The sequence below is a fragment of the Dromiciops gliroides genome, chromosome 2 (assembly GCF_019393635.1).
Source record: "Dromiciops gliroides isolate mDroGli1 chromosome 2, mDroGli1.pri, whole genome shotgun sequence".
NCBI lineage: Eukaryota > Metazoa > Chordata > Mammalia > Microbiotheria > Microbiotheriidae > Dromiciops > Dromiciops gliroides.
The window spans coordinates 187,557,607-187,584,455 of record NC_057862.1 but is presented as its reverse complement, the minus strand read 5'-3'; the positions used below and the strand labels follow the sequence as shown (position 1 = coordinate 187,584,455).

Genomic DNA, 26,849 nt, shown 5'->3' with positions numbered 1-26,849 from the left:
TTACCTCTCACCTGCACTATTGCAATAGTCTTATAATTTGTTTCCCTATCTCTAATGTCCGAGAACTCTGATCTGTCCTCCAACCATCTACAAAAGATAATCTCCCTGAAGTTCAGGTCTGATAATATCATAGACCTACTTAATAAATTACAGTGGTTTTCTTTTATCTCTAGGATCAAATATAAACTCCAGATTTTATCCTACCTTTATAGTTTTATTACACAGTACTTCCACACATTTTATGGCTTTGCTTTATTGGCTTTCTTGCTGATTCTCGCTCATGACACAGTATCTTCCCTCTCCATGCCTTTTCCCTGGCTATCCCCATTCCTGAAATTCTTTCTTACCCGTACCTCTGGGATTCTCTAGTTTCCTTCCAGATTTAGATCAAGTACCACCTTCTGCATGAAGTTTCTCTTGGTTTCCCCAGGTGTTAGCAATCTTCCATCTTTTTTTTTTTTTTTTTTTTTTGCAGGCAATGGGGGTTAAGTGACTTGCCCAGAGTCACACAGCTAGTAAGTGTCAAGTGTCTGAGGCTGGATTTGAACTCAGGTACTCCTGAATCCAGGGCCAGTGCTTTAACCACTGCGCCATCTAGCTGCCCCTTCCATCTTTTCTAAAGTTAGCTTGCATCTACTTTGCATGTGTTTTGAATAAATCTATACAGGATTTTTTTCCAGAGTCTTAGTATAGGTTTTAATCTATTAAAGCTTGAAAGCTGCACTAAGACCTTTTGGACACCTGGTATATTTGAATGCTGTGTGCCTTTTTAGAATGGGACTGTTCTTATATTTTGTCTCTGTATTCCCAGAGCCTAACACAGTGCTTGGCACATGTTAGTACTTCACAAATGCTTATTGATTGATTGATTGTGCTGTGGTGAACTCCTAGCCTGACCCGGGCATCTCTGAATGGAACAACACTTGCAGTATGGTTAAGTACCTAATTTCAATCCATGGCTTTGAAAGGCCATGAGAATCATATCCAGAAAAAGGTTATAAAGAAAGTGACTTTATAGCAAAAATTGCTTAGTTGGTCTTCGGTTGTGTGCTTGTTTAGAAGGTTGTATCTCACCACAAGCAAGCTACTGCATTGTAAAGTTCTAGACAACTTTGACAACCCCCCTCCCTCCTTCCCCCATCCTTAATCTCAACCCTGATCCAAATGCCAAGTGGGGCATTTGACTACCTCTAGCACTGCTCGGCAAGATGAATATAGAAAAGCCAGATGGACAATAAGATTGTAAAGAAAAGACACAGAAGAGAATGTTGGAGGATGTATTATTCACATGATGTTTTGGAGGTAGTCATTTCCTGTTGCCTGTCTTGCCCCTCCATTCCCATCCTACTCTCCACCCCTTTCCATAAGACTTTGGCTCCTCATATTGTATCTCCAGAGTCTCCAGAACTTAATGACAAAATTCTTTATGGGGGGAGAGAACTCATGGAAGGAAAATTTTAGATGGGAAGGTCACCAGGACAGCAGGCCTTGGGAAAGGGACTCTCTTCCAGTCTTCTTCCCTCCATTTGACCACTCCTCACTCTTAGCCTCAGGCATGCTTTGTCTCCTGTCTCTCAAGTATACCACACACAGGGATTAGTGAGGCAAGACATCTTCTGCCTCCAGTGTAAAAAATGGCAGTAGGAAGCACCTCAGCCTATACAAGGTGCTCCGGCCCAGCATCTTAGGCAGGGTGTCCAATATTAGATCTGGATTTACATGATTAATATGGAAAAGCAGGTAGCCTTGTAGCCTGGTGAACAATAGGATTATAAAGAAGAGATATCCAAGAGTCCTGTAAAGAGAGTTCCAGGGTTACTGTTCCTCAAAGACATATAGATCATTGGAATCAAAGGAGTGGAACCTGTTCTTGTCTTGGGCTACTAGTCAAGGCATTTTCATCTTTGATCATATTGCTTGCTCCATTTTCATTTTTGATTGTATTGGAGTTGGTTATTGGGGTGTGCTGGTAAATATTTAATAACCGGCTTTTTGGAAAATTTTCTTTTACCCATGCAATACTTTTAAAGTTTAATCTTTGTTATTAACATTTTCTCAATAATTTCCTTAAGTCTAGACAATCAACAATACAATAAATTGAGTCCTGATTTGTAATGTTTGCCTTGCTAATGTCTGAAGCATAAATGCTCACACTGAAAATTTAACAATGGATTCTCATGAAATATAGAGCTGGTTCTAGCACATCCCTGTGAGTATTAGAACCAAAGAACCATTAAGAAATGAGAGTCTGTCAGACTATGATCACTTGTGTAGTCAGGAGCAGAACCCAGCTCTTTGGATTTGGAATCTCCTACCTAGCTAACAACCAGTACTCTCACAAAGAAGCTGGGCAAAGAGAAGCCTTTCTGGTAGCCTCATGTACTGAAATCACCATATGGGTTATTGTTGGGTATCTGCTCTGGACATTTATCACAGTTAAGTTATGTAATGATTAGTTCTCTTCAGGCACCTTCAGTATCCAGTAGCTCTAGAGACTAGGGACCTCATCCAGGGATTATGAATACATTTTTAGTGTACTTTCCGGAGTCATCTTCAGGGATAAGTTTAATAATAATATTTTCCTATAATCTCTGGAGGATTGTGTCATCTGCAAATAAATTTTGCAGATAAATGAAACTTATCCCTTTAGGTATTCAATTAAAGCATTGATGGGGATTTTTCTTTATCATATCACATCATCATAATTATCAGCAACAAATATTTTATCTTGCCATCTTAAATGGAAAACCCTAAACGTGAACTTCAAATTCAATCCCATGGTATAGTGATAAGTACACCATATTTGGAACCAAAGGGGATCTGGATTTGAGATGGGTTCTGTTATTGACTCACTGTGTTACCTTAGGAAAGTCACTTAACCTCTCAGGGCCTCAGTTTCCTTATCTGTAAAATGAAGGGGTTGGACTACATGATCTTTAAAGTGCTATTAAGCTCCAAGTACTATGAATAGCAATGATCATACTATTCTGTAATATGGTGCTGCCTCTCAAAAGCTCTAGGGATATGGAATGCAATTTATGCCTACACTAAATGGCCCCAGACAATCATCTTTTTTGCATTCTCATAATGCAGTGTCATTTCAGTTATGTCGGACTCTTCATGACCCCATTTGGGGTTTTCTTGGCAAAGATACTAGAGTGGTTTGCCATTTCCTTCTCCAGTTCATTTTATAGATGAGGAAACTTGGGGCTCAACACTCTATCCACTGTGCCACCTAGCTGCCCCTTAAATTTTCATGCCATATTTTCAATAGTATTTTCTGCCTTTTCCATTGCTGCTAGCTATCAAATGAGATAATGAATATAAAGTATTTAGTGTCCGTGAATAATATGTTGAATTTAATTGAACAAACTGCTGTATAAATGGAAACTATGATTATTGCTGTTTCTTCTTATTGATATCAATGTGCCTATGTTTAGCAGCTTTTCTCCTGCTTTTGACTTATGGCTTTCTAATCTATTGGGAAACCTGGTAACTACTTATGTTAGAATTTGGCATAAACTATGAATAAATGGGCTCTGAGTAAGGGCCTTTGGGAATCTTCTATGTGTGAGTATTAGTGAATGGATTTTGTAAAATCAATTTGACTGCTTAGAGGACTTTTTCTGGTTCCATTCCAGGTTTTCTGCTAAATTGAAAAAGTTGAGATTACCAATGACCTCTGAATAAACAAAACATTACTGTACAACATAAGATCTGGTCATTGATTACATGACTATTATACTTCCTAACTTAACTGTATTTACCACTTTTTTTTTTTAACAAGGCTGTCTCATCTCTATCACCCCCATTAGATTCCCTTGTTTGCCAGAAGTGCTCTTTATAGTAGGCTGGGGCTCCAGGAAGTTGACAAAGATTTTTCACTTACTTGTACCAGAAGAGGTTTCTCTTTCTTCCAACAGAGATCTTCTCCTGTGGTGAAGAGCAAGGATACCAGTGAGCAGGTCAAAATGGGGCTAGGACTTATTTATCCCTCCCCCCCAAACCCTAGGAAAACATCATTTTTGGGGTGCAGGGGGGGGTCAGGTTTTAGACCTGTGATTTCTTTGCTATTCCTATGGTAAAATATTCCAGTGTGGAAACTTCCTCTACCAATGCAGACCAAAAACTGTTTTGAAGTTTAGTTTTAAAGTATTGTGTTGAGTACTAAGTACCTTGTACCAGGGTCACTCAGTCAGAATATGTCAGACATAAGATTCAAATCCTTTCTGGTTCCAAGAGTAGCTCTCTATCAATTATACCACACTCCTACCAAATTGTTTCCACTAACTACATTTATTACTTATGTCAACTTATTCATTAGCTCAAAAGGAAACTAAGTGGTAGGCACCTAGTCTCAGAGAGAAGACAGAAATCTAGAAAAAATATAGTGATGGTAGTAGCTTGGATTTCTACAGCACTTTCCTTTTCAAAGGTTTTCACTGAGACTGAATTTTCCTCATAACTGGCCTGTGAAGTAGAAAGGGGGATTATTATGACGCTAATTTTAGAGCTGAGGATATTGAAGCTAATGAAGGCAAACCCACTTATTTAATTCAAAAAGTATTTAATTAAATGCTCACAGTATAAGACTTGCCATTTGGCAAATATAAAGGCGAAATAAAAAAACAGTCTCTGCCCTCAATTTACTGAAACGACAAAACCAGAATGACTATATGTCTCTGATCCACAGTTCAGTTCTTCAGCCCATTAGGAAATCTAACACATACCCAAATACCCTTAGAAACATCCTGGATTGTGTCTTCCTATAATCCCCTCTAACAGAGCAATGGCCAACCAGGAAGAGATCACTTCCAGAAGAGAACCTCAAGCCATTAACCTCAGCCAAGTCTGCCACTAGGTCCATCTCAGACTTGACCCTAAAACTTCCTAGAATCTCATAAACATATTTCTTTCCCATATGCTGCAGATATTCCTTATTTAAAAAAAAACACCATTATCCTTCTCTCTGCTGTCACCCTATGTGCTCAGAAATAATAGTAACTGGCCCTCAACATGGAAGACCAGTATTATAGTTCTTCTAGAGGCAAAAACTCAGGCTTTGGGAAATTAATTCTCCCTCCAGAGCAGGGCTTCTTAAACTTCTTTGCCTGAGTGACCCCTTTTGGCCTGAGAAATTTTTATGTGACCCTGGGTTTATAGGTATATAAAATAGCTATACATAACCTTTTACTGTTGCCAAATTTTTGCGACCCCCACATTCAGTTATGTGACCCCATATGGGGTCGGGATCCACAGTTTAAGAAGCTAACCTCTAGAGCAGGTCCATTTCTCCCAGTACTGACAAGTCACCACTCTGATGGATATGAATGAGAACTGTACTGTGCAGTATATATATATATATATATATATATATATATATGTATATATATATATATATATATATGTATATATATATATATATATATATTTATTTATTTATTTTTCTTTTTTGCGGGGCAATGGGGGTTAAGTGACTTGCCCAGGGTCACACAGCTAGTAAGTGTCAAGTGTCTGAGGCCAGATTTGAACTCAGGTACTCCTGAATCCAGGGCTGGTGCTTTATCCGCTGCACCACCTAGCTGCCCCTTGTGCAGTATATTTTTAATCAATATTTTTACTTGTCCAGAGCCCTCCTTCTCTTACATCTTGGCCAACTTTGTTTTAGATTGTGATTTGCTTCTTATAATAGAAAGAAACAGTTTGTTCTTAGGTGACCTCTTTGGTCAGATTTAGGGGATTCTAGAATGGTTGTATTTGGTATTGCACATGTTGACTTACTGTTTAGCATTGGAAGAATAGACACAGGGATAAGAATTGGATGTGTGATGTAAGTGGTAGGGGAAACTCCTGATGAGGAAGCTTCTTCTATGAAGGCAGGTAGGTTCCTTCCCTGCAACTTATGGTCTCAAGAGAGTTACCCAATCAATCAACCATGTTTATATTAAGTACCTACTATGTGTCAGGCATTGGGGATACAAGTACAAAGAATGAAACAATCCCAATTTTTACTGAAATTACATTCTAACAGGGATGCCAGAAGTACATATACATTTATGTGTATGTATATATATATAAACATTTTATGTATTTATATATTAATGTTATATAATTACACCATTGTTGTTATTTGTCCTAAATTCCTGAAGAGGAGCATGACATCAGGGTGATGTCATGACTTTCACTGAATTGAATTCAAATGAGGGAAGGCTGTGCAAGGTTACTAACCTCACGCTCTCTTCCAGAGCCAACTGGGGTCAGTGGCAAGATATATATCAGGATGACTGGAGATGGCTCCAGATGTTTAAGGCAATTGGGGTTGAGTGACTAGCCCAGGGTCACACAGCTAGTAAGTGTTTGAGATGAGATTTGAACTCAGGTCCTTTTGACTCCAGGGCCAGTTCTCTATCCACTGTGCCACCTAGCTGCCTACATATTTTACACATGTATATATTTGTGTATATGCATACATAAAGTTGCACGCATACATGCACACATGCATTTATGCATTGTGATGAAATAATGGGATTTAGCAGATACTCAAAGACCCAACTGGAGATTAATCTATACTGATTGAATCAAGTGAGAGTGATTGACTGCTGATTAAGCCTACTTCAAGTTAATTGGATTGTAATCACACCTGGCTATCCCTTAAGAAGGTATTGTTCTCAGAAACTAGACTGTGAACTCAACTTGAGAACACCTTCAAAGACAATGGATTTGGATGACACCAACCAATCACCTTGAAGCAGTGTGTAAGGACCGCCTCTGTTCCAGATGTATAAAAAAGCTTCCACAAACAGCTTGAGAGGGAGTTCCTGATTAAAGCAGGCTCGTGAAGGAGGACTTGAGGAAGAACCCAACCAGGCTGGAACTCTAGGCTAGACTGGAGCTGAAGCTTCTGATTTAAGGCAACCACAATTTAGATTTTAAACATCACAGCATACATGTGTATAATACGGTAGATCTGTATATACACATATGCATATATACACATGCTTATACATACATGTATGCATATGTGTGTATGCATGGATGGATGGATAGAGAGATAGATAGACAGAAAGGCAGACAAACAAGTGGTGCAGTGGATGGAGTGCTGGGCCTGGAATCAGGAAGACTCATCTTCCTGAGTTCAAATGTAGCCTCAGACACTTACTAGCTGTGTGTCCCTGGGCAAGTCACTTTACCCTGTTTGCCTCCATTTCCTCATCTGTATCATGAGCTGGAGAAGGAAATGACAAACCACTACAGTATTTTTGCCAAGAAAACCCCAAATGGGCTCACGAACTGTCAGACTTAGCTGAAAACTACTCAACAATAACAACTATATATCTATATCTATGCCTGTGTCTATGTCCATCTGTCTATCTACATCTCTCCTTCCTTCCTTTTTCTCTCTGTATATATACAGACACTGTGTCAGAGGCAGAACTCAAACCTAGTTCTTCTTGGCTCTGATGCCACTTCTCTACCCAATATACCAGGCTGGTTTTCATGTATAAAAATTTGGTAGGACAAGAGATTTTTTGGGGAACCAACCTCCCACCCCACAAAAAAATATTTGCTAATGAAGAAGGGAAAAGCTTACCGCGTTATTTTGGATGTCATCCACCAGCATTAACCCTCGTCTTGCTGTTTGAGAGGATATACTTAGGACTTTTGATCTGATGGAAAAACCCACAAGAAAGGGACTGAAAAAGGTACACTAAGGTATTTATATCATGGTAGTTAAGGAAAACCATCTTTCTTTCATAGGGCTCTCTTAGCTAAGTCATAACCTGATACCCAACGAAGGTGTTGGGAAACATGAAGTAGACTTTGGATTTCTATTTCCTGATTATGTTACAATTGGTACTTTTATGTGCGTGACCTACTTTGATGTTGAATAATTCAGATTTGTGAGTTGTCAATCTGAATGGAGGTTCAGGGTAGTGGAAAGAACACTGAGCTAGGAATCATAGGATCATGGATATTGAGCTGGAAGAGATCTTTTGAAGCCCATTACATCTAATCCCCTTGCTATTTTTGCAGATAAGGAAAATGAGACACAGAGAGGTTAAATGACTTGCCTAGGATCACACAACTGGTAAGCATATAAGGCAGGATTTGAATCCATGTCCTTATAGTTCTAAGTCCAGACCCTTATCTGCTACATCATGCTATCACTCTTAAAATAAGGCCTGGCTTTGAATTGCAGATTTGCTACTTACTACAATATGATATTGGACAATTCACTTCTTTCCTACGAACCTGTATCCTTATGAATAAATTGAGGTATTGGATTGGATGTTTCCAAAGTCCCTTTCAGCTCCAGGCCCAATAAAATCTAAAAGGACACTTGATCAGGATAGGATTGTATGGCATCTGCTATGGCTCCCATTCTACATCACAAGCAGAATCAGAAAAATGAGAGCTCTGAAAGAATTACTACTGTATTAACCTCTATTTGTTATGTGTCATTTTCTCATTATTTGGACACTTCTCATAAATCTAAGGAACATTTTTCTTATCTTTGGATCTTAATAATTTTTTTAATGCAGAGATCTATATGCTCCGAATAATCCTGAGCTCTGCAGAAATGGAAAGCTTAGACTCTGTCCAGGTATTTGTTTATATAGAATTTCCATGTACTGGGGATAGGGCATTTTGTAGTCTAAGGGCTTTTTTTTTTAAGTATAGAATGTTCCCTGTCAATGACTTATTGCATCATGAGCACTGAATTTGGTGGCAGAAGACTTTGGTTAGAGTCTTGGCTCAGCCACTTAAAACTTCTCTGTGTGCCTATAGCTGAGTCATCTAACTTCTTTAGGCCTCAGTTCCTCATCTGTAAAATGAAAGGACTGGTCAAAGTAAAGTTTATGTCACTATCTTGCTTAAAGTACCATCATAATTTTTTTTTTTTTTGCAGGGCAATGAGGGTTAAGTGACTTGCCCAGGGTCACACAGCTAATAAGTGTCAAGTGTCTGAAGTCAGATTTGAACTCAGGTTCTCCTGAATCCAGGGCCAGTGCTTTATCCACTGTGCCACCTAGCTGCCCCCATCATAATTTCTAAACAGAAAATGATACTGGGAATTTTCATCAGTAGGATGATAGCTCTTAAATCTATGATCTCATCATCCCACCCCCAACCCCCCAAGGAGAATATGGGTTATAGTGAGATTTTCTCCTAATACAAACTTAAACCACTGATCACATAACAAAGAATGAAGAGAGATGTGTTCCTGTTCCTTTCTGGAAGGGGTGGGAGAAGGGACTGAATGTGCTGGATTCAGTCTGCTCCAATTGTGATGGTGAGCCCAGATATCCACCTACATTGGATGGACAGGTAGAATTGTTGCCTATTTGACTTTGGTTAGGAAAGGGCATGCGGAATATATAATTTGTCCCAGGTTGTCCCAAACTCATCAAGTTCCTGGGAATGTTGCTAAAACCCAGATGGTGGTTTTCTAAAGCTCACACTTCTCTTTCAAGGAACCGATTCTCTACTTCTTCTTCCATCTTCCTCAGGGCTTCTTGATATTTCTTCAAAAAGAAATAAAGGAAACTTCCATCACTTATTGGAAGGTTCATATGCTTTAATAAAATTATTATGGTCATTGCTGTTTGAATTGTAGCTGTTGTGAATCAGACCTGTGATTTTATTGGTTTAAATTTTGAACAAGTTAATTTTGAGTAATTTTGAACAAGTGAACTCCTCCTATGAATGCAGACCATCAACTGCTCTGCATCTATAATTGAGAGAGTTGCCTGGGGCACTGAGTGGTTGAGTGATTTGCCCAGGTCACTCAACCAATCTGTGTCATGGGCAGGACTTGAACCCAGGTTTTCCCAATTTCAGAGTGGGTTTCTATCCACTATAATATACTAGCTCTCAGACAAACCATGTGGATCATTAAATTGTAGTATAAGTCTATGGCCTTCCCAAAGTTCTCATCTTTTAACCATTCCCTCCCCCTCTAAAGTTGGAGAACTTTGATGGTGGTTGGGTTGGGGATCGTGAGGGTGGGGAGATGAAAATAAAGTAACTGGGCCATTGTTCCTTTAAGGGATTGGGGAGAAGACCCAAGGGAGGGATTGCTAGGAATCAGGAAGGTATGGAGGTTGGTGGATGCCCACCTTCATGAATTTAAATTGATCTGGCCATGGGGGAACATAACTCTGGTACATTCTCTGACTTTGTGCCCTTGTACCAAAAAGCTGTACCTTTATGCAATAGGCCTGGGACTCACAGAGCCGTTGTACAGATTCGTATTCATCCAGTACCTGGAAGGCCAAAATTCCATCTTAAATTTATTCCTTTGAGTTGATACAAGAATGATAATATTTCTACTTATGTCCTGAACCATTGCTTTAGCTGTTATTGCATTTTTATTGTGTCTCTGGGCTCCCTCTTCAGGAAAAATTCTCTTTATAAAAGGCAAAACTTGCTTTTCCTTTTAGAACTTGATTTTGAGTACTTAGTAACTACGAAACATTACTGGGCAATGATCTTGCAATCATTTATATTCAGTAAGGTGGTAGGAAGAGTGAGGGGAGCAAGGAGAGAATATAGAGCTAGAAGTTATCCCATAAGACAATTTTTAGAGAAAGTAGGACTGGAATTTTTCTCTTTATTCTTTTTTCTATATCTCTCTAGTTATATATGCTGGATTAGATAAGATAAGCATAGTGTCTGACATATAGTAGATTCTTTTTTTTTTTTTAACTTTTATTTCTTTTGCTGGGCAGCGAGGGTTAAGTGACTTGCCCAGAGTCACATAGCTAGTAAGTGTTGTGTCTGAAGCCTGATCTGAACTCAGGTCCTCCTGAATCCAGGGCCAGTGCTCTATCCACTGCACCACCTAGCTGCCCCGCAGTAGGTTCTTAATAAATGTTTATTGACTCACTAGCTCACTGCTGTTCCCTTCTATCCTGCTTTGGGAAAGGTAGTGATTTTACCTTAGCCAGTTCCTTCTCCTGTTCGGACAAAGAGACTTCAGCCTGTTGTATTTTCATCTATGGAAAAAAAGGGAGGTATGGAACTCATCAAGGATAATGGTAGAAACATGAATGATTCTCTCAATTGGCAAACTAAAACTGTATACTAATTACTTTCCAGGTTCTTCATTTTGAAGTATAAGAAATACAGAGGATATTGGATGAGAGTATAACAGACAGAGAGAAGGGAGTTTAGTGGCATCTAATCTAAACTTTTTATTTGACAGATTAGAAAGCTGAGGTTCAGAGAAGTTGGTGGGCTAATTTGTCCAAGGTCACAAAGATAATAAATTAAAGAATCAGAATTCAAACTCAGGTCTTCTGATTCCAAATCCAAATCCTGTTCTTTAAAGGACATTGTGATGTATGTCCATTTGTCTAGAAGTCTTTTTGATAAAGGGGGGTGGGTTGTCACTTTAGCCCAGGAATATATTGGTAAAACTGGACCTCCAAAAAAAATCAGGACATACTTTTAAAAGTTTAATATTCTCAATATTGTTTTAGACCTTTTAAAATAACTAGACAGTATAGAATACCTGAGTGTATACCTGCCAAAACACACAGGAACTACTTGAACATAAATATGAAACACTTTTTCTACAAATAAGCTCAGATCCAAATAATTGAAGTAATATTTATTGTTCATGGATTGGTAAAGCCAATATAATTTTCAAAATGAAAAATTTATCTAATTACTCTACAGACTCAATGTGGTCACAATTAAATTAACTAAAATTTTATTTTACTGAGTTAGAAAAAATAATAACAAAGTTCATTTGGAAGAACAAAAGGTCAGGAACGTCAAAGAAACCAGAAAGGAAATCTAAAGGAAATAGTTTCAGTAGATTCAGACCTTAAACTATATTATAAGGTAAGAGCATTGTTGAAGTATAAAATTGATTATTTCAGTTGTTTTAAATTAAATTTTTCTTGTGTAAAGAAGACCTATGTAGCCAAGAATATAAGGAATGAAGGAAATTGGGAAAAAAACTTTCACAGTCTCTCAGATGGGATGTGATTGGGTTGGAATATTCTGTGGTATATGAGATGATGAGCTGGTTGACTTAGAAAAGCATAGAAAGACTTGGACTTGTGAAGGAAGATTCTATTTACCATCAAAGAAACAGATGATGAGTAGAAATAAGCATAGTATGGTCTTAAATATATGTGCATGGTTGTATGTGTATATATATTTATAGATATATATGTATATATATGTGTGTGTCTGTGTATGTATGTGTATATATGTATTCTCCATATTTAATTGCAGCCTTCTTTGGGAGGAGGGAAGGGGGGAAATTAACAGACTAAAAAGTACACAGCAGAGAACAAAAGAAAACCAACAAGGAAGCAAAGTTGGGCATATTTGAAAACAATGTGTAATATTTATTATATAGATTTTCTTGAAATGGAAATTTGTTTTATATTGAATCTTCTATGTTCTGCTGTGTACATTGCAATGCTTCTTTTTTCTTTTCTCATTTTATATCTAAGTCTAAAATAAATTTAAAAATTACAAAAAAGAAAAGTTTAATATGCGTTTAAAACATTTTCTCCATCACTTTAAGTCAAGACAATTGACAAAACAATAAATCAACTTGTGATTTGTAGGTTTGTCAATTTTCTTTCTTTCTTTCTTTCTCTTTCTTTCCTTCCTTCCTTCCTTCCTGGACAATGAGGGTTAAGTGACTTGCCCAGGGTCACACAGCTAGTAAGTGCCAAGTGTCTGAGGCCGAATTTGAACTCAGGTCCTCCTGAATCCAGGGCCAGTGCTTCATCCACTATGCCACCTAGCTGCCTCGGTTTGTCAATTTTCAAGATGTAAATGATCCCATTGGAAATTTAACAATCTGCTCATGTGAGCCAGTCCAAACTGGCTCCACCACAACCCTGATTCAGATCCTATAAATAAATTCAATTGTTTGTTAATCTTATGATTATAAATTCATGTATTCAGTTTTGCTATTACTGTGTAATCCTATTATTCATCTCTTCCAACTTTTCTTTAGCTTATTCTCCTTTCCCTGAATATTAGCTTCTAACTTTCTCTCCACAACGTACTAGCCTATTAATTTTCTTTCCTAATTTAACTATTTCTGTCAGTGGTAACCACTACTTATTTTCCCAGTCACTCAGATATGAAATAGTCAACTCTTCTTCACACTCTGTTTTCAGCTGGATTGGACAAGGGAGTGAGAGACAGGTTTCCTCCTACCTATCTGACCACTCCTCCTCTGCCTTTTTGGTTGGATCCTCATCTAGATCTTTCCCTCTATTCATAGGTGTCCCTCAGGGTTCTGTCCTGGGCCCTCTTTTCTCTTCCCTTCTCTTTCCTTCTCTTCCCTTCCCTTCTCTCTTCTCTCCTCTTTCCCCTATCTACTACTTCACTTTGTGATCTCATCAGGTCCCATAGATTCAATTATTTTTATGTTGATAATTCCCAAATCCTTTTATTTGGCCTTAACCTTTTCCCTGACCTTTGGTCTCACATCTATGACTGCCTATTGGATGTCTCAAACTGGAGGTCCCATAAACATCTTAAACTCAACATATCCAAAATAGAACTCATTGTCTTTTCCCTGAAACCTTTCTCTGTTCCTTACTTCCCTATTACTGTTAAGGTTGCAACCATCCTCCCAGACACCTATGTTAGAAATCTAGGTGTCATCCTGGACTCTTCATTGTCTCTCAACCCCCATATCCAATCTGTTACCAAGTCCTATTGATTGTACATTCAAAACATCTCTCATATATCTTCTTTCCTCTTATACTACCAGCACTTTGGTGCAGGCCCTCATCCTGTTATTCCTGGATATATTGAAATATCCTTCTGGTTGACTTCCTTGCCACAAATGTCTGCTCATTCTAGTCTATCATGCATTCAACTGTCAAACTGATTTTCCTGTCGTGCAAATCTGATCACATCCCACCCCGTTTCTCACTACCAACCATTCATTAAACTCCAGTGACTCCCTATCACCTTCCCTAATCAAAGATAAAATCCTCTGTTCAGTATCCAAAGCCTTTCATAACCTGCCCTCCTCCCCTTGCACTTTTAACTTTGGTGGTAAGACATGAAAGAGTGAATGGACAAACCAAAGAGGAATCAGACAGGTAGGAAGAGAATAATGGGATAGCAGTGTCATGAAAAGAAACAGAGAGGAAAGACTATCCAAGAATATGCTGCAGAGAGGACAAGAAGGATGAAGACTCAGAAAAGGCCATTAAGATTTTCTAGTCTAGAGATCATTGGCATCTTTTTTATTTTTCTTTCTTTTTTTTTCAGTGAGGCAATTGGGGTTAAGTGACTTGCCCAGGGTCACACAGCTAGTAAGTATTAAGTGTCTGAGGCCGGATTTGAACTCAGGTACTCCTGACTCCAGGGCTGGTGCTCTATCCACTGCGCCACCTAGCTGCCCCTCATTGGCATCTTTTGAGAGAGTGATTTCGCTTGAGTGGTGAGTTAGAAAGCCAGAAAGAGAGTGAGAAATGGGAGTCAACGTGCTAAAAAACTTTTTCAAGGAATGTGACTGAGAAAGGGAGTGTGATAGGATGATAACCAGTGCGGATGGAAGGATCTTGTGAGAGTGTTGTAAATACTAGGGAGACTTATGAACATGTGTGGGCAGCAGGGAAGGAATCGGGGATATTGAAGTTTGGAATGGCAGATGGGGGAGATAGTAGAGGGCAAATGGGAGGGGTTGGGATTGTGGGTACAGGTAGAAGAATTGGCCTCCAAAAGGAGAAGGCTGACCTCTTCATCAGACACTTGAGGAAAGAAAGAGAATGGTCATTTTAGTCAGATTTCCCTTCCTTCCTCTCCCCCCTTTTTTTTCTATTTATGATGTGACCTTGGACAAATGGCTTAACCTATGGGTGCTTTAGTTTTTATATATTTAAAATGGGAGTTGAGGTAAATGACCAGCTCTAAATCTCTGATTTTGTGATCCTTTCATTTCACTTGGTGATTTCTAGAAACTATGCTTGGCAATGCATAGTTTATGCATGGCTTTTGTTTCTTGTTGATGGAAAATGGGAAATTTCATAGTCAGATTCAGGAGATAGTAGAAGGGAAGAAAACCTATCTACCATCCCCTATTGACCATTTCTGAAGACAATTCTGATTTCTTGTGACCAGAAACACTCTAGGGGGCCTTGTTAATCCCTCTACATGAGAGATATTGAAGAAAGGATTTCTGTACAGGGTAGAGTCTGGGATTAGATGACTTCTAAGATTCCATTTTGACTCTAAGGTTCCACATACCAAAATTTTCATTTCCAAGACACAGAAGGGCCTAGAGCACCTTGTGTTATTTACCTCAAAGTGAGAGCCCTGCCATATTGGTACTTCTCAGCTGGGCCCCTTCCTGGTTTGGTTTAGTAATGAAAGCACTGGATATGGAATCAGAAGACCTGAGTTCAAATCCTAATTCTTTCTAGTAATTAACCTGTGTAATCTTGGGTATGTCACTTTACCTTTCCAGGTCTCAGTTTCCCCATCTATAAAATGAGAGGTTTGGATTAAATTATCTTTGAAGTCCCCTGTAGTTCTCAAATAATGATTCTAGGAAAGACTCTGGTCATTTCCTTATAACCAGTGAACATTGTCATTCTCACCTCTTTTTTGTCTTTTCTTATGTTATGTTCTTTTGCCTGGCATGTATATTACCCTCCCTTTTGCCCATCCAAATAATCTTCAGTCCAAATAATCATCCAGGCCCAGCTCCAGTCCTTCCAACTCTGCCCACACATACTTCTTACCCCAGAAGGCAGTGTGGCTCAATGAAAAGAGCACTGGACATGGAATCAGAGGACCTGGGTTCAACTCCTGGCCTATTACCTATCTATCAGTGAGATCCCAAACAAATCACTTCAATCTACTGAGTTTTAGTTTCTTCATCTACAAATCGAGGTCACTGGATTAACTGATTTTTGGAGCCTCACCCAGACCTTAATCTATGACGTTATGAAAGACTTCTAAAATTCTAATGTCTTTCTGGCATTTTGACGAATGAGTTCATGTCATTTCCACCTTTGGGCCCTTTCTTTTTTTTTTTTTTTTTAATTTTAGCAGGGCAATAGGGGTTAAGTGACTTGCCCAGGGTCACACAGCTAGTAAGTGTCTGAGGCCGGATTTGAACTCAGGTACTCCTGAATCCAGGGCCGGTGCTTTATCCACTGCGCCACCTAGCTGCCCCTGGTCCCTTTCTTACACTGGGTTCCTTTATCCAGAAGGCCTTCTTCTTGCTCTCTCTTTAACCATCCCAAACCTGACTGTTCTTCACAACACTATTCTGCTCCCACCTTCTCCAGGAGAGCAATATGCCATGAAAAGAGCTCTATATTTGGCGTTGGGAGACCTGAGTTCAGTTGCTAGCTTTGCCACTTAGTCCTGTGTGACCATGAACAAATTACTTTACTCTGGTCTTCATTTCTTTATCTTTAAAAGTATGGGTTTGGACTAGATTGCCTCCAACATCTGGAACTTCTAGATCCAAATCTATGTTCTCACAATAAGCCTCTCCCAGCCATTCCAGCCCGTAATGATCTCTCCCTCTTGAATACTCTCAGCCTATTGTAGCTCTTCTGTACCTTCTGAGGACAATCAATCAATCAATCAATCGTCAATCAATAAGCAGTTATTAAGAGCCTACTATGTGCCAGGCACTACGTTAAGTGCTGGATGATGTGCCAATACCTCTGTTATGAACAACTTCTGGGGTTGTTGTGAGGATCTGATGAGACAGTGTAAGAAACAAGCCTTGACACTTCTAAGGATCTACATGGCTACATTAGGAAAGGCACCTGCAGGTCTCAGTCCTTTTAAGCCTTAGTGTAGATCATGCAAACCTTAAAACTATATAATTATGTGCTCTTATTATTATAGGAAGCTATTCAATAAATACTTAAAACAATTTCAGGTCACACAACAAATATTGGTTAAATGAATGAGTAAAAGGTAGGGGTCAACTCTGAAGGAAGCTAGAATAAGGAATTCGGCTTTAGGCTGGAATTTTGAAACTAAGATCACAGGTAAGTAAGCTCTTGGCTCATTTGGTTCACAGGGTTCAGAGTTGTGTGGATTTGTGCTGACCTTGAGATCTGGCCCCTAGGAAATTAGCAGGTCCCTAAACCTAAGCAGTCCCAGGAATACATTTTCACTCACCTTTGCCACTTCTGGGGATTCCGATAAGATTTCTTCCTCAGGCTCAAATGCTTTGGGCTCATGCGTTTTCCCTGAAAGCTGTAGTTTCACATAAAAGTATATTGAGCTGAATGAGATGCACAAACGTCCTATGCAGGGCTAATGGGCTCTTGAGTTTCCCCATGGTTGCTGGGGGAGGGGAAGTGGGCAGAAGAGTATTGGAGGTCCTGAATAGGAATCATAGTGGTAAATGTCTCTCTCCACTTTGTTCTAGGAAGCCCAGCACAATCTCTTCCTTTCCTTATTTTTGGGCCTTATAGTTGATGCTAGCCACGTCAGATACACCCTTTAACTTGAACCTCACATCCATCCTAAGTCTGAACGTGAACCTCAAATCCATTCTAAGTCACCCAGGGTTGGGGTCAACCATCTCAGAGAGCAAGGAAACCTCAGATCAGCTCATTTTGATTTGATCCGTGAAGGATTTTCCTGTCATTTCTTTAAATCCAATGTATGTTCCTTTGTCATCCCGACACATTCTATAAATGGAGAATATTGAAGGAAGAACCTCGATGGGGAAATTGGGAATCCTTTGGGAACCAAGTATCCTTAGGAGAGCTAAAATTCCCTTGTGAAATTGTCCCAAGGGCAGAACCATAACCAGAACTTCCAAAAAGGTTGCCCAGGGAATGTGGCACAAAAGGCACCCTAAGATTTTTTTTTTGGTAGGGGAAGGAGAAAAGGAATGACCATTATCTCAGATAGGGGAGATAGAGACACCAGGATATTATAGGACTTATGCTGAATAGAGGCAGATATTTTCTCTCATCTCATCTAGGAGAAGAGGAACATTAGGCGTTTTCCTATTTAAAATGACCTTGGGACCTAGTTATCAAAGAAAATTAGTTGTTCCTTTGCACTTAACATCTAAGAAGCCTTATTAATAAATGGGGGTGGAGTGGTTTGAGTGGAAGGTTACAAACAGCAACTAGATTATTGCTTTTGAGGAAGGAACCGAAAGAAGGCTTGAAATCCACCCCCCCCAAAAAAAGCCTCCCCCTCACAGTATCATATTAGAGTTTGGAAAACTTAGGGATTCCTCTAGTTCAGAGGTGTCAAATTCACTCCCCTTGGGGCTATGCAGTTTAATACTCCCCACCAAGGCCAGAATCAGATTAAAATATAACTGGGAAGTATTTAACAAAATAAATAAAAATACAATAAAACACAAATAATAACTTGTGGTTTCCTAAGTCAATATGTGACCCTCAGGGACCCATTTCTATTTGAGTTTGACACCACTGCTCTGCTTTAATTGATTTTACAGAAGAGGAAACTGAGACCCTAGAGATGGGAAGTCACTTGCCTAAGGTGACATTGAGAAAGGCAAATTTATTTTTTAAGGAAACTGAGACTGAGTTAGGGTGGAGTCAAATGGAGTCCTGATCCTCATATGATGTCAGAGCCAGAAGGGACTCAAGCAACCAACCACCTTGACCAATGTCCTTCATTTGAAAAAGAAGGAAACAGAGACCCAGAGTTTGGGGGTGTGTGGTTAGAGCACTGGGTAACACCCTGTTCCTCTGGCTCTGAGACTAATGCTATTTCAGCTAGGTTTTTAAAATTAGCCTCCTCTAGACCCCAGGAAAGACAATACGGAGCTGCTAGAGAGAACTCTTAGATCTGGGAAACTAATTCCAGAATCCCGGAAGTTGCCTTTTACCCCCTCAACCCCTCAGAGGCCAAGGGAAGTTAAATGTCTTGTCGAAGTCACACAGGTAATACCTTCATGGTAAAACCTGGATTTTAAGCCAGATTCTCTGAATCCAAATCCATTTTTCTTTCCACTGTGCTATGCTGACTCCCCTATTTACCAGCTCATTACAGTCAAACTCTATTGGAAAGACCAGCACTTCCCCACCTCTAGGCTGAATTTAGCGGGTATTTATCTTAGAATGACTTTCTTTTATGGAAGTTTTTCTGCTCCTCTCCCCATCTTCATATTTTAAACCTTGTCCTTCTGCCCATTCTCCAGTTTCCAAACTGGAGAAATTTTAAGAAGCCAGGCAGGACCAAAAAAAAAAATCTTCATGGGGAAAGAAAGAAGTTCCTGACACTGGGGAGACTGTGATGTTCCCAGGAAGGCTACTGTCCATGCCAGTACTGGGAAGGACAATCTCTCTAATCCTCAGGCAGCATAATGGTCCTCGCTTTGGATGGTGATCTATATTGCAAGGCAGCCCCCTGGGGGGTTGCCCACTATTTACACTGAAGGGATCAACTCTCTGGGCCAGGGTCTGGGCCAGGGCCAGGGCCAGGGCCAGGGTCAGGTCTCCTTTCCCAGTGCTAAATCAAACTAGGAAGGAAATGACTGGGCAAGTACCATCTAATGGCATTCATCACTCATTCTGCTACTCCCCATTCTCCAACCTGCCCTCCTTCTAGATTCTTGGGGTAGAGGTTGAGCACTGCCCAACTTGAGGAACTAGGGACACAATTAAGTTGCTCCTCCTGCCTCTCTTCTCATCATCCCCAGTGTTAGATCCTCCTGGTCATTGAGATAACAGCTCACCAGTGTCTGCCCCACTTCATCATTAGGCTACAACACTCTTGCCTCCTTCACCCTTGCCTCCTCCTTTAGAGGAATATACTTGTTTGTCATGAGGTCTTTAGATTTCCCCACCCAGGGGACAATCTGCTCTCCTTGGGTAATTTTTTACTCTGAGGCAGAGCCTAGATCACCCTGCTCTAGATGTGGCCTTATCTACTCTCCTGTATGGAAAACATAATAGGGTATCTGCTGGAATACATAGAACAGAGGACACTCTTGAAAGGTCATAGAATTTGAAAAGGGACCTTAGAGGTCATCTAGTCCAACTCCTTAATTATTATTATTATTATTATTATTTTTTACAGATGAGGGAATTGAGACCTAGTGAGGTTATGTGAATTTTTAAAGTCATACTGGTAATAGGAGAAAGAGCTGGGATTTGATCCCAGTGTTCCTTTGTCTTCAAATATAGGGCTCTATATACTAAACCAGGCTGCCTCTCCCCAAATTTCCTTAACACTCATTCATTCATTTCAAAGATAGTTCTACTTCTTACCTATCTTTTACCATAATGAGCCTCAGTCTAGGTATAAGGGTTTATTTACAAAGTATGTTAGCACCCATAAACAAATAATAACAGCTCACATTTATATAATGTTTTAAGGTTTGCAAAGTGGACTATATATATATATGTGTGTGCATATATGTGAATATATACATAGATATACACATATGTATATATGTATGTATATAGATGTATAAAAACTCATGTCATTTTTACAGCAATCCTGTGAAATAATATTATCACTCGTATTTTACAAAGTGGAACCTGAGACTCTGAGAAACAGTAATGCCCAGGGTCACACAGCTCTGGTGAGTAAGTATCAGAGGCAAGAGTTGAACACAGGCCTTTCTGACTCCAAGGCCAACACTCTATCCACTATACTGTGCTGCCTCATATGCCAGTATCTAAGCAAAGGGATGGAGATGATAGCCCCCTTTCAGGAATAGGGTTCTTTTGCAGTCACCACTTTGTGGTGTCTTTTTTGTTCGGTGAAGGTTGCTGCTATGGGGACATTAGTAACCATGTTGGGCTCATCAGAGTCACGCCCTACCTGATTCTTAAGTGCTGCTATACCCTGGGTCAAAGCCTCGTTGATCTTTTCCTGTGAAAAGACGGAGAGAAGGTTAAGTGCCTCCAGCTGTGCTAATTTGAGTTTTCTCTCCTTTTGCCCATATTGATACTTCCTTGGAATTTGTCCTGTGACTAATAGCTTTTTTATAGAATCACAGGAGTTCAGCATTGGAAGGGAGCTCAAGGGCTATCTAAACCTGATCAATACCACCCAAAAAAGGAACCCCCACTTTAATGGACCTAATAAATGATCATCTGGATCAGGGATCAGCAAGGACTCACTCTGTCTCCTCCACAGCCATCTGAGTCCAGTGGTAAGATATATATCAGGACGACTGGAGATAGCCCTAGATGTTTTTGTTTTTGTTTTTGTTGGGCAGGGCAATGAGGGTTAAGTGACTTGCCCAGGGTTACACAGCTAGTAAGTGTCAAGTGTCTGAGGCCAGCTCTGAACTCAGGTCCTCCTGAATCCAGGGCCGGTGCTCTATCCACTGTGCTACCTAGCTGTCCCCTAGCCCTAGATGTTTTGAGGCAATGAAGGTTAAGTGGCTTGACTAGGGTCACATTTCTAGTAAGTGTCAAGTGTCTGAGGCTGGATACGAACTCATATCCTCCTGACTTCAGGGCCATTGCTCTATGCATTGTACCACCTAGCTGCCCCTGAGGAATCTATAACTACCAAAGGGGCTCATCAGACAAAAATTATGGTTAAGAAGCCTTGATCTAGTCTCTGGACACTTTTCTGCATATCTGTTATATGGGTTGACTATAGGGTCAAGTCTCACCACATGCACTATAGTGCATTCTCATTCTCTTTCTCTCTCTCTCTCTCTCTCTCTCTCTCTCTCTCTCTCTCTCTCTCTCTCTCTCTCTCTCTCTCTCTGTGCAAGGCAATGAATGTTAAGTGACTTGCCCAGGGTCACACAGCTTAGTAAGTGTCAAGTGTCTGAGGCCAGCTCTGAACTCAGGTCCTCCTGAATCCAGGGCCGGTGCTCTATCCACTGTGCCACCAAGCTGCCCCCTACACACACTATAGCTCTTACAGTGTTTCCATCTTAAATAATTTCACAGGCAAATGCAGCTCCTTTCTCCTACCTTCTTTCTCTTGGTGTCTACAAAAACTGTGATTTCCCCTCTGTTAACTAACTGTTCCTGTCATGGGAGCCATGAAAAGGGAGAAGAGCCTTCAGGAATGGTTGGGGAGAGAAAGAGTCACAGAATGAGGAATGAAGTCCCCCATTTGCCAGCCACCTCCTTACTAGTTTTTTTTTTTTTTGGGGGGGGGTGAGGCAATCAGGGTTAAGTGACTTGCCCAGGGTCACACAGTTAGTAAGTGTTAAGTGTCTGAGGCCGGATTTGAACTCAGGTACTCCTGACTCCAGGGCCGGTGCTTTATCCACTGCGCCATCTAGCTGCCCCCTCCTTACTAGTTTTGATGTCTCCTGTTCCAGTTCTTTCAAGTACTGCTCTTTGCCAGATAGGCTATATTCAAGCTCCTTCTTCTCCTGTTCTTCTGCTAGCTGTGCTAATCGGGCAATTTCACTTTCTAACCTGTATAACAACACAAGGGCAATCGCGTGAGGAATGATAACTGGCTACTTTTAATGTCCTAGGCTGAGAAGACTTATAATGACAACCAAACAGGGACCCCTTAGATTGGCAATGTATCCTTTTCTGGATCACTAAGGGGCAGGAAAAATAAGAAGCCCCCTGAGTTCGCCTAACTCCTCCATTACCCCCACCTGCCACCAAACTCAGCTTGCAAAGATTATCTTTGTTAACATGAACAAATGTCCAAACATTTAAAACATTAAGCACTTAAAACATTTAATTTCTCAGGGATCAAGCTACAGATACATTTACTGAAGAATGTCAAGGAAGGTCCCATGTGGTGGTCCATAGACTGTCAGACCTCTTGAGCTTGGGTATTCTGGGCTTCAATAGAACTAAAGGTACTGAGTGTTTCCAGTAAGTTGGACACCAATATGGTTAGCCTTTGGGAGAGACTATCAAGCTGCCTAAGGAGGGGTGAACCTGTTTGGATTGGAAACAGACTGAGTCAAAGCTCTTATGTCAATTAATAGTGGGATTGGGCCTATGAGTGGCCACTGTACTTTTAGCTAGGGAAAGATAGCGAGACCTGGGATCAAAAAGAAAAAAAAAGAATGAAGAGGAGGGTCTTTCTTTTATAGAGTTTGATCTCCTGGAGAAGGAGACTTAAAGAGACCTTTCCTCATCTCCATCATCTATCTTCCCATCCATCAATAGGAGCGATGCCCTTAATCTCATTCAACCCCAAACCCTTACCTGTTGTTTTCATCTTCCTCCTTTTGAATTTTTAATAGAAGAGACTGGTTTGCCTCATCTATTCTCTGAAGATCCTTTTCAAGGTCCATGTTCAAACTGTTTAGGGTTTTCTTGGATTGTTCCAAACGTAGGATTTCCATCTTTTGGGAGGACCTGTAGACTCCATTCAGAAAAATTGATAAGGAACAGATAACCAGAGAACAATAATGTATAATAGAGTCAGAAAGATTTCCAAAGTCATGGCATGCATCCATCTATCCATCTGTCTGTTTCCTTTGGTATCACACACAAACCCATATCCCTATTCTTTTAACATGCTCCAGTCTGTCTGTCTCTGTCTCTCTGTCTCTCTCTTTTGCAGGTCAATGAGGGTTAAGTGACTTGCCCAGAGTCACACAGCTAGAAAATGTCAAATGTCTGAGGTTGGATTTGAACTCAGGTCCTCCTGAATCCAGGGCCAGTGCTTTATCCACTGTTCCACCTAGCTGCCCCCTCCAGTCTCTTTTAACCAACATAGCCAGGGGAATATTTTCTGAGCCTTCTCCAAATTATTCCAGAGCAGAAAAAATTCCCCTCTCCTCTCTATAAAAAGTCTCTTCGATTAGTCTGATAAGGGTCTATTAAGGATATGAAAGGATTCAAACTGAAGGCAGGATTTGTTTTCTGAAATTGCTTTTTCTTTTTCTTTTTTTTTTTTTTTAGTGAGGCAATTGGGGTTAAGTGACTTGCCCAGGGCCACACAGCTAGTAAGTGTTAAGTGTCTGAGACTGGATCTGAACTCAGGTACTCCTGACTCCAGGGCCAGTGCTCCATCCACTGTGCCACCTAGCTGCCCCTGAAATTGCTTTTTCAATATTAGGGATATTCAGTATCCAATATTGTGCTTTCTTCCTTCCCAGATAGGTGGCAGAGCTTGTACTGCAATAATGCTATGGTGAGAATCTCTTCCTGAGCATTACTTACCTCAAAGATTAGCTTTATGTTTAAGAGGCCACCTAGATGGTATTATCTGAGGACTATCAGTCTCAAAATGATATTCATCAATCTCCCTGGCATTGACTATTTATAGAGTCGTTCCTTAGGGTTAGGGGATGTGTCTTTGCCTCATTTCTCAAATATATAAAGAACTGCATCAAATTTTTAAAAATGCAAGTCATTCCCCAACTGACAAATGGTCAAAGGATTTGAACAGACAGTTTTCAGATAAAGAAATCAAAATTATCAATGATCATATGAAAAAATGCTCTAGATCATTATTGATTAGAGAAATGCAAATTAAAACAACTCAGATATCACCTTACACCTATTAGAGTGGCAAATATAACAAAAAGGGGAAATATTGGTTTTTGGAGGGGTTGTGGGAAAACTGGGATGCTAATCCACTGTTGGTGAACTTGTGAAAAGATCCAGGTAGTCTTTTAAAATGCATGGATCCTTAGGAGGAGTGATTGCATTAAACTCTGGAGTTATTAATACCTGAGTGTGAATTAGTGACTTAATTCTCTCTCCTCAGAACTTTGGGAACTGGGCCCCAACAGTGCATTACTGAAGGGATTGGAGTTTTTAGAAAGGAAAGAGGGGAGAAGGGAATGGGTAATTTGGTAGTATGAAGGGGTATAGATAAGGCCTGGGTGAGGCACTGCAATGGTACAGGCAGCATTAGGGTGCTAGGCCACCAGAGAGGCAAGAGCAGGAGAGAGATGTGCATAGAAACAGGAGGCAAACACATCAGAGACAACTTCACCTAGTGCAGAGTTTGGAATGAGATTAAGTCCTTATTACTCACTCATCCAACAGGGTCTGCTCCTCTTCTTCTTCCATCCTCAGTTTCCTAAAGTATCAATAGAGATAGATGTTTGCTAGTGAAATGGGGAAGTGGATCTCATGCTGGTTCTTAGAATACCTATCCCAGAATTACAATAGATATGGGAAAAACTAGAGCCACCAGTCCCCACTTCCCTCTTGCCCCCAGATCTAGGCCATGATTACTCCAGGTCTCCTGATTCCTAGCTTCACTCTTAGATTGTTGTTCTCTTCTGCCTTTTTCTGCTTCTGTGCCTCAGTTTATGCAGAAAAAAGGTTATTCTTTGGGGAGGCCTAAGCATCCACCAGCAAGTTGGTTTCATTGACCTCTGAATAAACAAAACATTACTATAAAACACAAGATCTAATCATTGATTACATGACTAACAAATTCCCATGAAAATTTACAAAAAAAGAATAGGTGGAGCATAGGTAATTGAAGGAATTACTCTTAGGCCCTGGTTTCCTCTAGGCCCAGTCATTTTTTAAAGGCTCTTAGAGTGTGGGCATGGTTGGATATATATGATTTTCCTTAAGGGTCTGGGTAAACAACACTGGCTATTGTCCTTCCCCTAACCCCAGCATCCATAATCTTGTACTCTTGGTAGCAACACAGCATCCTCTTTCTGACAACACGTCAGAGAAGTTAAGACAATGTTTCTTAGCCCAGAGTCAAGTGGGAAAAGGTTCCCTGGTCCTTTTTCTTTACCCTCTCTCCTCCTTTCCTCAGATACCACCTCCCTCCAGATGTATGCTTGTCCCCTCCCTGTCTCAGAACACTGGCTTCTCCAGAGTTTCTTCTGTCTCCCAACTAAATCTTCCAATTGAATTTCATTACCTTTAGAGAGAGGTCACCTCCCTGTTGTTTGATACAAGACTCCTTAGATCCCCCAGGGGAGGCTGGCCCTGCTCTGTCATCCAGAGTTGGGTGGGGCAACATGTCATAGGAGGTGGGTGGTAATAGCACACCACCATCACTGTGGGGCAGCTGCCTGACTGGGCACAAACAGGTACATCAGCTGAGTGTTTTCTGTAACACTGGTCAGCTCATCTTATGGAATCACTCAATTGGTTCATATCCGTGATTTCCCTTTGCATAGGGAACTAACTCTTGCTGAGGAAGATCCTTCTAAGCAACACAGATCAGCAACTGGTCTGAGATTTATAATCTGAAAGAGTTACCTGGGAACACTGGAAGGTTGTGCAATCAATTTGTCTAGAGGCTGGGTGACTTGTCGAATGACAGACACATAGTTAATTATCAGTGCCAGGATTTAAACCTGAGTCTTTCTCCTTTTGAGGCCTGCTTTCTATCCACTATGCCACACTGCCTCTCTGGGGTTGGGGGTGGTGGTGGTGGTAATTGTAATTAATAGTTCATTACATTTGTATAGAGTGTCTCAAAAGTCTTACTCTAGTTTTAAGTTATTAAAGCTTTGGGACACCCTCTAAAATGCTTTACAATTTACAAAAGACTTTCACATACAATCCTTGGATTCCCTTTGGAAGGCAATTTTGTAGCTGTGAGTATTCCCTCCACTAACACACACTGTAATCCCTTCATGGTTTATTAGTGACCATAAGTAAAAATTATATTAGCTGGTGGCTACCCTCATGAGGATTTACCCCTTTGGGCTTCATGTGATTGGTCTTTGCATAATGGAAACACATTTTTTGTTATTGGAAGTATTGTGCATCTTAAGAATTACCCCCAAACCCTCTGAGGCCTCCTTGAATGTTGGAGGGGACCCTAGGTTCTTGAAAGTATTACCAGAAGAAAGAGATAGGTTAATCTCAGATAGATTAATCAAACTGAAAACAGCAACACAAAACAAAGCTCTTGTCAGTTTGATCCCATACTGCTTGTGGACTTTGCTGACCTCCAGAGTAAGGGAGTCATCCCAGTCTATATTTTGGGCTGAGTAC

The 26,849-nt window shown here is 40.3% G+C and overlaps 1 protein-coding gene across 1 annotated transcript; it reads right to left on the bottom strand.

The window, feature by feature from the left end:
* Window positions 1–1,596: 1,596 nt before the first annotated feature.
* On the bottom strand, window positions 1,597–24,941 carry TMCO5A (transmembrane and coiled-coil domains 5A). Its single transcript, XM_043981295.1, has 11 exons — window positions 24,907–24,941; window positions 23,121–23,273; window positions 22,241–22,364; window positions 20,794–20,844; window positions 17,149–17,226; window positions 10,944–11,000; window positions 10,209–10,268; window positions 9,463–9,527; window positions 7,592–7,667; window positions 3,890–3,933; window positions 1,597–1,795 (listed from the first exon to the last, which is right to left on the bottom strand). Exons 1-11 carry the CDS (start codon window positions 24,939–24,941, stop codon window positions 1,597–1,599), a joined length of 942 nt encoding a protein of 313 aa, XP_043837230.1.
* Window positions 24,942–26,849: the final 1,908 nt, after the last annotated feature.